The 12919-nt window shown below is 43.3% G+C and overlaps 1 protein-coding gene across 2 annotated transcripts in view; it reads left to right on the forward strand.

Moving 5' to 3' along the window:
• Nucleotides 1-2127: 2127 nt before the first annotated feature.
• SPTLC1 (serine palmitoyltransferase long chain base subunit 1) overlaps nt 2128-12919 on the forward strand; it is a 55004-nt gene continuing 44212 nt past the window's right edge. Inside the window, exons 1-2 of one of the 2 annotated variants that reach the window (XM_053298649.1) lie at nt 2128-2330; nt 5561-5668. In XM_053298649.1, the coding sequence (XP_053154624.1) occupies nt 2265-2330; nt 5561-5668 (174 nt within the window). In that variant the 5' untranslated portion in view covers nt 2128-2264. Of the gene's footprint in view, nt 2455-5560; nt 5669-12919 lie in introns of both variants that reach the window. The other variant, XM_053298647.1, reaches the window with a different exon arrangement.

The following is a 12919-nucleotide window of genomic DNA, read 5'->3' on the forward strand; positions in this document are numbered from 1 at the left end:
AAGTGTGAATGGAGTGGAGTGGAAGAATGAGTGAATGAGGGAACCAGATTTTAGAGCATCAACCATAACATTTGAAGAGGGCATACATTTTTCTGGACAGGGGGAAGTTGAGACTTTTATAAACTTGCAGTGGAATAAATCACCCACCTAATTTCACTGTTTGCAAAGAGTTGCAGACTGCAAAGTTGAAAATTAAACAGTTCCTTCCTCTCACCCAAAAGGCATGATTTTGTGATCTGATCTTATACGTGCCTCAAAATAAGATTTTACAAAATGGATCATGGGAAATTGTTTTAAAACCTCCCTTTTCCCCAGTGGAAGAGCATCTGCATGCTTGTATGCGGAAGGTGGATTAAATGGGCCTTGGGCTTGATCCAGCAGGGCTATTCTTATGTTCTTGAGGTTACAGGTTCACTCCCTGCCCTGGCAGCATTTGCAGGGAGGCTAGGTAGGGAACAACCTTTGTTTGAAAGACCCTAAAGAGGTGTGCTGCCAGTCAGAGTAGACACTACTGAGCAAGAAGAACCAATGGTCTGACGCAGTACAAGGCAGATTCAGGTTAAGATTAAACTAATCTACTTTATTCAGAAGTCCATGATGATAGGAAAGACCTATATCTAACCACTGGCTACATGGTGGTCAGAGAGAAACCTATAGAAGCATGGTGTTCAGAGAGAGGGCTAGAAGTATTCTGGAAGAAGAAGGAAGAATTCACTTTCGTTCTATCCATAGAGGGGTCACAGAGGCAGAGATAAACAGGAAAGAGAAGAAGTCCCTATCTAGCTCTACTCCCCATGCCCTAGTGGTCATTAGGGCTGCTGGTGCAAAAGGTTGATGGCATCTGGAGCTGGATCTCCAACAGGTTCTGCACTAGGGTGCTGCTAAGGTGCTATTACAAGGCAAAGAGACCTCAAGGTCTAGCTTGAAGCTTTCACACCTGGTTTTTAGTTCACATCTCCTCCAAAATGGAGGTGTGCATTCACATATTGGCCAAATTTACCCCCCACCCCACCCCGCTGTACGGGAGCACTTCACACACAAATTGGGTGTAGCCTGATTTATATCCGGGGTTTTAAAAAATCCACTTTTTGCTTTGTTTTTTGGGGGGAGATTCAAACTCGCAGTGAAGCATGGCAGAAAACCCATGGTAAAGCCTGTTATCCGGAGCTTTCCCAGGAAGCAGGCTTTATCACACATTTATTATTATTATTATTTTACATTTATATCCCGCTCCAAAGAGCCCAGAGCGGTGTACTACATACCTAAGTTTTCCTCACAAACAACCCTGTGAAGTAGGTTAGGCTGAGAGAAAAGTGACTGGCACAGAGTCACCCAGCAAGTATCTGGCTGAATGGGGATTTGAACTCTGGTCTCCCTGGTCCTAGTCCAGCACTCTAACCACTGCACCAGGCTGGCTCACATTTACTGAGAGTTTGAGATTGCCCCCAAAACCCAACAAAAAAGTAGATTTTTTTACCCCAGATATAAATCGAAGTACACTAACGCACTGTGAAAAACCCAGATTGTGTTTTGCCAAGGTGAACTGCTCCCTGATAACTCGCAGGGACTTTGGGGTAAATCTGGCCGAGATGTGAATGCACCCCCTTCATTTCGGAGGAGATGCATGTAAAAGGGATTTAAAAGCCCCGTGTGAAAAACTTCCTGGGAAAGCTCACTGTCTCTGGTCACCACCCCTTCAGGTTGTCTGTTTTTGCCAAGGGGACCGTAACTAATCATAACTTTTGCTCCTTTGAGGCATCCTGTATGCCGAGTTGCAAACATCCTCAGAATGCAGACCCACTGATTTCAATGAAAAATCACTCCCAGGTACGCATGCACGCACCCATAAAGCGTCAATCTTTTGCTGAACCTATCAATTTAATTTAATGCGGATCACGCCTAAGTAAGCGCGGTGCTTAGGGTGGTACCAGCGCAAGCCTACCCCGTTTAATCCGAAGCAGGCCCCTCTGTGTTCGATGGGGTTTATCCTCCCAAGTGAGTGCATCAGACAAGCCAGCGCCTCGGTACTAGGAAGCCCCACTGAACATAGTGAGATTTACTCCTGAAGAAACCTGCCCCGGGACTGCACACTGCTCAAGACTCGCTAATCAGGACCACCTCGACGATGCGCGGAGGAGAGAGGCGGGCCGGGTTCTCGCGCGATCTGCCTGCCCGCCGCCGCCGCCGCCGCGTTCCTTCCTTCCCATTCATCGGGAGAATGCAGGACGTCGACGTGCATCGAAACCCGGAAGCAGCTTGAGGCGATGGCGGCGGCAGAGGGCATGGGGCAGCAGTGGGTGCTGGTGGAGATGGTCCAGGCCTTCTACGAGGTGAGTGGCCGGGGCAAAGGCCGCGTCCGCCCAGCCAAGCGCGATGCTTGGACGTAGCATCCCTTTCCTCCGGAGAGAGGCGGGGAAGAGCCCTGGGAAGCCCGGGGAGGAAGCGGGAGCACGAGTAAGTCCCTTCCCCTTACTACTATGGGGGAGAGAGGCTGAGCCTCTGGGGAGCTGGAAGGCAGTGGGACACCTGTAAGGGTGAGCTGCTTGTACAGGGAGAGAAAGGGAAACTCGCTCCTGGTTATCATAAAGTATATTTCACTCACACCATCACCACCAGCAGCAGCATGCCTCGAATATACTGCTTTTTTCTTTTTTCTTTTTGCAATTGAATCTTGAATGATTCTAAGAGCAGATGTTTAACCCTTGCAGTGTGTCCGTCCCCACCTTGTAAAGCACTATATGTACAGTGCTTTATAAAGAAAGAGGGGGCAGATGCTGCCCTGACAGCCTCACATTCTAGATGATGACAGAAAGAAGACAGCAGAGGAAAGGAAGGGTGTTGTCTCAGTTATGCATGCTTAGGCTTTGTTGTACTAGGATTTGTTCCACAAACCTGGGAACTTAAGCGCAGTAAGGACTTTATGAAAAAGATATACCTAAAGAAAGTTTTTTAAAATGCATACATCTCTGATTCATATGTACGTGTGTGTGTGTGTGCACGCACGCACACACACTTGTGGATAGGGTAGCCCTAACTTCCCAAGATGAAGCGGGGAAATGATGTGTCCGTTCTTGGCTCACCTATGCCAGGACTTGACATATCCCAGGCAATGGGGAGCTGTGATGCCTCGACTAGGATATGCAGAGGTAGAATTATTTAATGAAATATTTATTTATTAAATCTACTTTTCCCAGGCAGCCCTGTTCTAAATATGTTACCTGTAAAGGGGAGAAAGAGAAGTCCATTTACTTTCTTCTTTCACAATGTCTTTTGCTAAGTCCAGTAATTTTTTAAAGTGTCTGTTGTCTGCCTTCTAAATTTTGGGGTTGGCTCCTAGATTTGAAGAAAATTTGTCAAGGCCTGATCTATGTTAGACTGAACTTTAGGGTGTTACACTTATATGTGTATACATGCCAAATCAAAAGTTGTCTGACCCCATGAGCCTTTGATGAGAGCACTTTAAGGCTGCATTTCTCTGATTGTTTTTAACAACACATCTCTGGTGGTTTTTAAATGACTTTTGAAATCATACCTGTTCTATCTGGCTTTTAGTTTATGGTGTTTTAAAGTTTTATTTCTGGTTATTTTAATCTGTTTATATGATTTATTAGGTTTTGGTTTGATTAGATTGTGAACTGCCCTGAGATTTTATATAGGGTGGTATATAAATGCGGCAAACAAATAAATTCTACGTTATGTTTAAAGTTGTACACAGTGATGCTTGCACACTGTGAGTGCTGCTGTTGGAGTCATTTCCCTTCAGATTAGCTTTAGGATGTTGTCTTGCACCCACTCTTTTCTGGGACTCTGCTAAGTGATTTTGATGTGATGCACTTATAATGTCTTTAAAACTACAATCCTAAACATACTTTCTAGACATTAACATACCGAAAAATACTTCAGAATCAAGGCAGTTATCCTATTCACACACCTTTGTGCATAAGTGCCTTCTAATTCATTGGGAATTGCTTCTGAATAAACGTGTATATGTTCAGCCTGTAAAGTCCCATCTGACTTAGTAGGATTGACTCTGAAGTAAATGTGTCTGTGGTTTGGCTGCTAGTCTTCATTGTTGCTAAACTAGGATGTCTTTCTAGAATCCTGTATTGAAACAACCACAAGTCCTGCAAATGGGGACTAATTTCTCCTAGAACTCTGTTGTATATCTTGGGGGTTCTAACTTAGTTTCCATAGTTCACAGTGTATGGAAATGTGGTAACTGTAATAGTAGGAGACCTGAATGTCCATGTTCAGTCCTAGACCCCGTGGGAGACCCTGAGGACCACTACCAATTAAAGCAGACAACACTGAGGTAGAATGGCCTGACCTGGCACAAGGCAGCCTTGTGTCTATACGACCTGCAACACTCCCTGGCCATTGGGGATAGAATCCTGCTAATTTAGGCTTTTAATGCTTGCTTTTAAAATGAGAGTTCAGATTACCAGAGGGTTCTGCTAGAGTTTTCAGGCTGTACTAGACGACATCTTGTCATTCAGATTGTAGAGGGTTCTTAGACTACTCTCACAAACCAATTCAAAATAGTGCCAACATACACATGCTTGTATTACAGCAGTTTGGTGCGAAGATATTATTTTAGCCCTGGGTGAGTGATTAACTGGAAAGTGGTTCCACAAATATGAATTTGTGGTCTGTAATTATAACCTTAATAATGTTCAACATAACCAGGAGTTTTCTGTTTGAGAAGGAAATTTAATCTGTACTTCAGAAGCAGATGTACACACTTCTTTTCAGTACTACATGTTGACCTAATTCTAGTTAAGACAATTTTGCCTGAGTTCCATGAACACTACTGGTCTTGTGAGTTTGTGTATTTCTGCAGTTCTGACCCTAATATTGCGCTGTTGAGAGTATTGTGATTATAAGTACAGTAAAGAACACACTGTCTCGATGGGAAAGGAAGGCATTCAGGTACACAGGAGCAGGTTAAGGGTTGTGTTCTGAACTGTGTGAGATCCGTGGACAACTATAATAAAGGCATTTAGGTACTTATTATTTGCATTAAAGTTTCCCATTATAGCATTTGAGTAGTTTGTGCATTTTAGCTTCTTTAGTTTGATTAGGCTTATGTGTTCCCTTTTTATATCTTACTTTGCAATGATTGTTGTAGTACTTGAAACAAGATCTTGTGAGGAGAAACACAACTATGTACTCTGGGCTCCTTGGAGGAAGAGTGGAATATAAATGTTAATAATCCTCCTCCTCCTCCTCCTCCTCCTCCTCCTCCTCCTCCTCCTCCTCATCATCATCATCATCATCATCTGCAATCTGATTTGGAAGTGCTTGTGTTTTCTTAAGACTGGGCATGAGAATACCTTAATGATGATTTATGCAGTCTCTGTTCTTTAATTTTTCTTGCCTTTTCTCTTCCCCGCCTATGCTTTTGGTATCTCTCATTAAGCTTTTCGTTCAGACATTATTGTTTCATCATAGTCATACTGCAAGTTGAGCTAAAGCATAGCAGAAATAGCTTAGATAATATTGTCATCTTTTCTTAGAGAAATTATTAATGTAGCTTCAATATTTTTTGTTTGATTTCTAGGCTCCAACATACCATCTTATTTTGGAAGGGATTCTAATCCTATGGATAATCAGACTGCTGTTCTCCAAAACATACAAGCTTCAAGAGCGATCTGACCTCACACCTAAGGTTTGATTGATGTTTTAAAATTACCTTGATACACACACTGTTCCTAAAACAACTGATGTTCAGAGTATTTTTTGGTTGTAATACTTGAAACATGATCTGCCATCCAATCATAGTTTCATTGATTTCAGTCAGATTGAATAATATGTGATTTTGTGTTAGTTTGTGGTGTTTTAGATTACACCATATTGTCAGTGGCTTGGATCTAGAGTAATTTATGTATGCAAATGGAAGGTAAGGTAGGTTTTTGTGTCTGCCTGTCCACTGTACCATATGACTGCTGCTCTAAGGCACCTTCTTCCCTGATCCTGAATTTCTCTGCATCAAAACAAACTTGCTGTTTTTAGGGATTCTGTAGTTGAGGGTAAGCTCTTCAGGAATAAAAAACATAATTGGAACAACTGATTTTTCTCCGTTATGAAAAGCTTTTATTTCCCCCACCTCACCTTGATCTCATACTAGGAATAATTTACAGTTGTACTAGGAGAGCAGTGTTGACAATCTTCTTGTCAATATCTGAACTCTTTATGTCAGAGGGGATTTTCCAGTTCAGTATTTTTATTTATTTATTTATAGGGCCATGTTTTGTTTGTTTGTTTATATCTATGTAAACTGCTTTGGGTACTTTTGTTGAAAAGCGGTGTATAAATATTCATTGTCTTGGGTAGCCCTGCTTTCTTGATCTAGCAAGCCTATACAAGCCTACCCTATATAATATTGCCACGTAGCAATGCCCATGATGACACAATGACAGCATGACTGAAAAACTACTTCCCTCTACCCACCAAATCACAGACCTATTTATAATTGCTGCTTATGGAGAGTTGCAGAGGGCTGGCCTAATATTTGTTTTTAAATAAAGTTATCCTGCCCTTTCAAGGCTCAAGGTGCTTAACAAAATCAAAGTAAAATGCATACTGTAACAATGAAGTCAGCAAACATTACATTAAAATAACCCTTGCTAACCTGGCAAAGAGGCACCTATGTGGTGATTCTCTTTATTTAGCAGGGGGAGAGTAACTGACCCTATGCACCCCCAGCATAGTACTTCCAGTGACTGTTGCTGGTGTCTTGTCTTATGTTTCTTTTTAGATTGTGAGCCCTTTGGGGACAGGGATCCATTTTATTTATTTATTATTTCTCTGTGTAAACCACCCTGAGCCATTTTTGGAAGGGCGGTATAGAAATCTAATAACAACAACAACAACAACAACAACAACAGTGCAATAATAATAATAATAACTGTGTAAACAAGAAATAATAAATAAAACAAGCAGATAAAAGAGCATAAACATCAGCACAACAAATGACAACATCAGCACCCATATTCCTTCTGAAATAGACGTGTCTAGAGAAGACCATATGGGAGGAATAGCTTGACATTAGGGATGTTCATGAATCAAGATGCATGCATAGATTTGAAACCCAGCTGCAGCACCTTTAAAAGTGAGGAGAGCTCATCCACTACTTGCTGCAGCTTCTGGCATCTTCCACGCCCTCCAGCACCCCTTGCGTGGTGCTGGTGTGACAATGGCATGCTCATGGCCTCCACACTTGCATAGTGGCCATTTGTGTGATCAGCATGGTTGTTGATCACACAGATGGCTACTATGCATGCACAAATGCCATGTACATGAGGCTGGTGCACTGGGGCCAGTGCACTGGGGCCACGCGAGGAGTGCTGGGGGCCATCTAGTCCAGCATCCAAGGCCCATCTAGTCCAGCATCCTGTTTCGCACAGTGGCACACCAGATGCTGCAGGAAGCCTTCAGGTAGGAGTTGAGGGCATGCCGTCTCTCCTGCTGTTACTCCCATGCAACTGGTACTCAGAGGCATCCTGCCTTCGAGGCTGGAGGTGGCCTATAGCCCTCCGACCAGTAGCCATTGATAGACCTCTTCTCCATGAAGTTATCCAAGCCCTTCTTAAAGCCATCCAGGTTGTTGGCTGTCACCACATCTTATGGCAGAGAATTCCACAAGTTGATTATGCATTGTGTGAAAAAGTACTTCCGTTTGTTGGTCCTAGATTTCCCGGCAATCAATTTCATGGGATGACCTATGATTCTAGTGTTATGTGAGAGGGAGAAGAATTTCTCTCTGTCAACTTTCTCCACACCATGCATGATCATATAGACCTCTCCCATGTCTCCCCACAGTCGTCTTTTTTCTGAACTAAACAGCCCCAGGTGTTATAGCCTTGCCTCCTAAGAAAGGTGCTCTAGGCCCCTGATCATCTTGGTTGCCCTCTTCTGCACCTTTTCGAGTTCTACAGTATTCTTTTTAAGGTGTGGTGACCAGAATTGTACGCAATACTCCAAGTGTGATCGCACCATAGTTTTGTATAAGGGCATTATAATATTAGCAGTTTTATTTTCATTCCCCTTCCTAAGAATCCCTAGCATAGAATTGGCCTTTTTCACAACTGACGCACATTGATTCGACTCTTTCAATGAGCTGTCCACTACGACCCCAAGATCCCTCTCCTGGTCAGTCACCAATAGCTCAGATCCCATCAGCGTATACTTGAAGTTGGGGTTTTTCATCCCAATGTTTATCACCTTACACTTGCCAACTTTAAACCACATTTGCTACTTTGTCACCCACTCCCCCAGTTCAGAGAGATCCTTTTGGAGCTCCTCACAATCCGTTTTGGATTTCACTACCTGAAAGAGTTTGGTATCATCTGCAAATTTGGCCAGCTCGCTGCTTACTCCTGCTTCTAGATCATTTATGAATCAATGAAAAAGCACCGGTCCCAGTACAGATCCCTGGGGGACCACACTTCTTACTTCACTCCATTGTGAAAACTCTCCATTTATACCTACCCTCTGTTTCCTGTCTTTCAACCAGTTAGCAATCCACACATGTACTTGTCCCCTTATCCCATGACTGCTAAGTTTCCTCAGGAGTTTTTGATGAGCAACTTTGTCAAAAGCTTTTTGGAAGTCCAGGTAGACTATGTCAACTGTATCACCTTGATCCACACACTTGTTGACACTCGCAAAGAACTCCAAAAGGTTGGAGAGGCAAGATTTACCTTTGCGGAAGCCATGCTGGTTCACTCCCAGCAAGTCCTGTTTTTTTGTGTGCTTTACAATTTTATCCTTGAGGATGCTTTCCATCAATTTGCCTGGAATGGATTTTAAGCTAACTGGCCTGTAATTTCCCGGATCGCCCCTGGATCCCTTTTTGAAAATTGGTGTTACATTTGGTACTTTCCAGTCCTCTGGTACAGAGCCCGATTTCAGGGATAAGTTATATATTTTAGCAAGTAGGTCGGCAATTTCACATTTGAGTTCTTTGAGGACTCTTGGATGGATGCCATCCAGCCCTGGCGATTGTTAGTTTTCAGTTTTTCCATACAGTTTAGAACAACATCTCTTGTCACTTCTATCTGACTGTTCTTTAGCCTCCATCCCTAAAAAGCCTGGTTCAGGAACAGGTATGCTCAGTATCCTATGCCATGAAGACAGATGCAAAGAACTCATTTAGCTTCTCTGCAACCTCCATATCCTCCTTAATAATCCATTTCACTCCCTCATTGTCTAATGGTCCAACCACCTCCCTTGCAGTTTTCCTGCTTCTGATGTATTTAAAGAAGTTTTTGCTATCCTCCTTGATTCTTTTAGGTAAATTTTCCTCAAACTCTCTTTTTGCCTCCGTTATTGTCACCTTGCATTTCTTTTGCCAGGGTTTGTGCTCCTTTCTGTTCTCTTCGTTTGGACAGACCTTCCAATTTCGGAAGGAAGTTTTCTTCCCTTTTATGGCTTCTTTGATGGTACCTGTTAGCCATGCTGGCATCCTCCTGGACTTAGTGGTACCTTTCCTCCTTTTGGGTATACAATCTTACTGGGCTTCTAGTATTGTGGTTTTGAGTAAACTCCATGCACTCTGGAGAGAAGTGATTGTGCACGCTGCCACGTTGGAAGAGCTCTCCTCACTTTTAAAGGTGCCTGCTCTCCTCACTTTTAAAGGTTCCCGAGCTGAGCTTCAAATCTGTGCACAAATTGCTATTCGAGCACATCCCTACTTGACATCACATTAGGGAAGCATGGGACAACTATAGTAAAGGCTCTGCTATCTTCAGCAGGCCGTTGCCTCCTGAAGCAAAGGTATTTGGCATAGGGCGCTGCCTATAGAGTTTAGCTCCTGCAGGTGCTCATAGGGGAAGAGGGGATTTCAGAGGTATCTGGACCCAGGTCTAGGAAAGTCTTTAAAGATATAGGTGGATGCTGCCTATAGCAGATGTGGCATATATATCCACAAATCACAGTGGGAATTGCTAGGTGCAGTAGAAGCCAAAGCTGCAGTGTTTCCAGATGCGGTTTTGGCTTTTAGCATTTTGGGAGGCTGTGTGGAAAGCATATTGCTCTCTCCTCAGTCTTTTCAGACTGCTCTAAATAGAAGCAACAGGTTGGAAATGATGTTACATAAGAATGGCCTCCCTAGAGCAGACCAAAGGTTACCTTATTCATCATCTGTTTCCATGAGTAACCAGCTAGATATCTTGGGAAATCTCATAAGCAGGGTGTGCAGTTGACAGCCGTTCCCTATTTTGTACCAGTATCTAATGCTCAATATTGCCTCTGAACATGGAGCTCCTATTGCACTATTGCAGCCAACAGCTATGGATAAACAATTGGTCCAGTTCTCATCTTAAAAGCCACCTAAGCCAGTGGATTTCACCACATTTTGTGTTTTGAATCCCATGTGGCTTATGAAGAACAACTTCTTTCAGGTTGCTGGGCACCAGAAAGATCCAGGAGAAATGCTGTGTGTCTCTCTCTTCACTCACCTGAACTGCCTCCAGTTTTGACTATAGAAAATGGGAGTACCTTGAAGAGTTTATACTGTGTTTCATGTGCCCTGGGAAACTATCCTCTCTTTCAATTCGTGGAACAAGTGTTAATGATTACTTGCTTGAAAGTAATCTGTCAAGTGTAATCATTGCTGCTTTGATAAGTGGGTGGCTTTACTGGTCACATCCTGTGTTTCTGTTCAGCCTTGCTTATGCATTTTGATTTGTCCTTTAAATTCAGTTGTTTAAGCAGTAAGGCCCCAGGTAAGGAGTGACTATGTCAATTATCTATTGTCAAGTTAAATTGAGGCATGCATTAAGTAGGTAGAATTATGTGCCTTGTTTGAATTTGTGGGAGCTAAATTAAATCCCTCTTGAGGTATATGTTGTGTGATGTTTCATTTTCTTTCCAAGATGGACAAAAATTAGTTAAAAATTGTTTCAATTTGAAATGGGTTTTTGATTTTTGTTACTATATTAATAGTGTATTAAAATAACTTTTAGATTTCAATTTAAAGCTATTTAAAAGTATTTAAGTACTATTTAAAATGTTAAGGCCTACATTTTTAATATTTTAAAATGAATCAATTATTCTGTCAAAGTTGCTTTCTGTATAAAAGAATGAACCATGTTGGGGGGAAATCTGACTTTTGAGGTCAATAACATTATAAAAGATACAATAGAGCATGTATTCCACTTACTTTGAAATTCCTACTAGATCTAGGACTGGCATATCATTACAGGCACAATCCTGTTTCTCTAGGTGAACCAACCTAGGTGATAGAATAAAAGAATTTTGGATATTCTGTTACCTGCTCAGGGCAGGATTGTGCTATAGTTTCTCTGACAAATGGCCGTCTAGCCTGTGCTTGAAAACCTTTAGTGAATAAGAGCCAACCTTTAGTGAATGAGAACCTACCTCTGTGTAAGGCAGATGCTTCCACTGTTAGGGAACTCTGCCTGATGTTAGGAAATGAGAAAGCATTGTTAGGAAAGTCCTCCTAACACCCTAAATCTGCTTCCTGTAATTTCAACTCATTGGTTCTAGTCCTGCCTTCAAAAACAGGGGAGCAACAGCAGGAAAGAGAGCATGACCTCAGAGGCGTAACTAGGGAAAACGGTGCCCGGGGCAAGCACTAAAATGGCGCCCCCCCGGGCCCCCAACGTACTACATTATACTTAGGTTTTTCCTCACAAGCGCCCGCCGCCGCCGCCAAGCCAGGCCACTGACTGGCCGCCAGGTGCCAGCAAAGCAATGGGGGGGCGCGGGCAGCGCGGAAGGGACCACTCGTGGGGGAGGGGGCGCCGACACTTTCCCTTGACTGCTGCAGCGCTGCTGCACTGAGCAGGAAACATTTGTATTAACAAAAAAATTTTTTAAAAATTTTTTTTAATTTTTTTTTTGTCATGGCGGCGCCCCCCACGTGACCAGAAAAGATGGCGCCCGGGGCACGTGCCCCCCTGCCCCCCCTATAGTTACGCCTCTGCATGACCTCCACTCTTGCCTGTGGGCTTCCCAGAAGCAACTGGTGGGCCACTGTATGAAACAGAGTGTTGGACTAGACGGGCCTTGGGCCAGATCCAGCAGGGCTGTTAAGTTCTTATGCTCTTAAACAACAGAGAACAAGCTTAAGTCATATGTGATAGTCCTTCAGATATTTGAAGATGTCTTCCATATCTCCCCTTCTAAGTCTGATCTTCTAATTGATGACACGTAAGACAACACTGGTGTTTCTGACTGGCTGGCACTGCTGCATGCTTGGGAACCAGCCCTGGCAGTGTTGTCCAAGAGCATAGTTGCACAAGTACTTAAAACAGTTTGTGGCCACAATTGTACAGTGCTGCATATACTGCAGACAATGTAAACAGCACTGTGCAAGTGCAGACATGCTGTTTTAGGTGGTTGTGCAATGTGCTAATGCACAACACCGCCAGGGCTGGCTTCCATGCGTGCAGCAGTGCCGGCCAGTCAGAAACGCCAGTGTTATCTTGCATGTTATGTGGGCCGGCATGGCCAGGAACTATGTGAGATACAAAATGGGAAACCTTAGGGTGAGTGAGTGAGTGAGTGTGTATTGGACACTTCATACACAACCAATTCAGGTAGGTGGTTGGGGGCAAGAGAGGGAGAAAAGTGATTGAAGGGGAAATACTGGAGATGGGGGGCAGCGGCAAACAGTCTCACACTCAGTTCAATAGGTAAGTGCCATAAAATATACTTGGCAGTTTCCATCATGTGTATGTGTTGGTGTAAGTCTTCCAGATGCTGAAATAATTCCAGTTTTTTTAAAAAATAGTAATGACTAGTTGACCTGGCACAGAGCATCTGTGCCCCTAGTTCTCCCTGACTCTCCCCCCACTTCAGTCGCATTTCGTCATCCCCCTTCAGCCCCATTTTTTTCTTCCCCCCACCCCATTTCATTCCCACCCCCACCCTCCCAGTTTGTTCTCCCTTG

This window comes from Hemicordylus capensis, chromosome 2, assembly GCF_027244095.1.
Source record: "Hemicordylus capensis ecotype Gifberg chromosome 2, rHemCap1.1.pri, whole genome shotgun sequence".
Taxonomy (NCBI): domain Eukaryota; kingdom Metazoa; phylum Chordata; class Lepidosauria; order Squamata; family Cordylidae; genus Hemicordylus; species Hemicordylus capensis.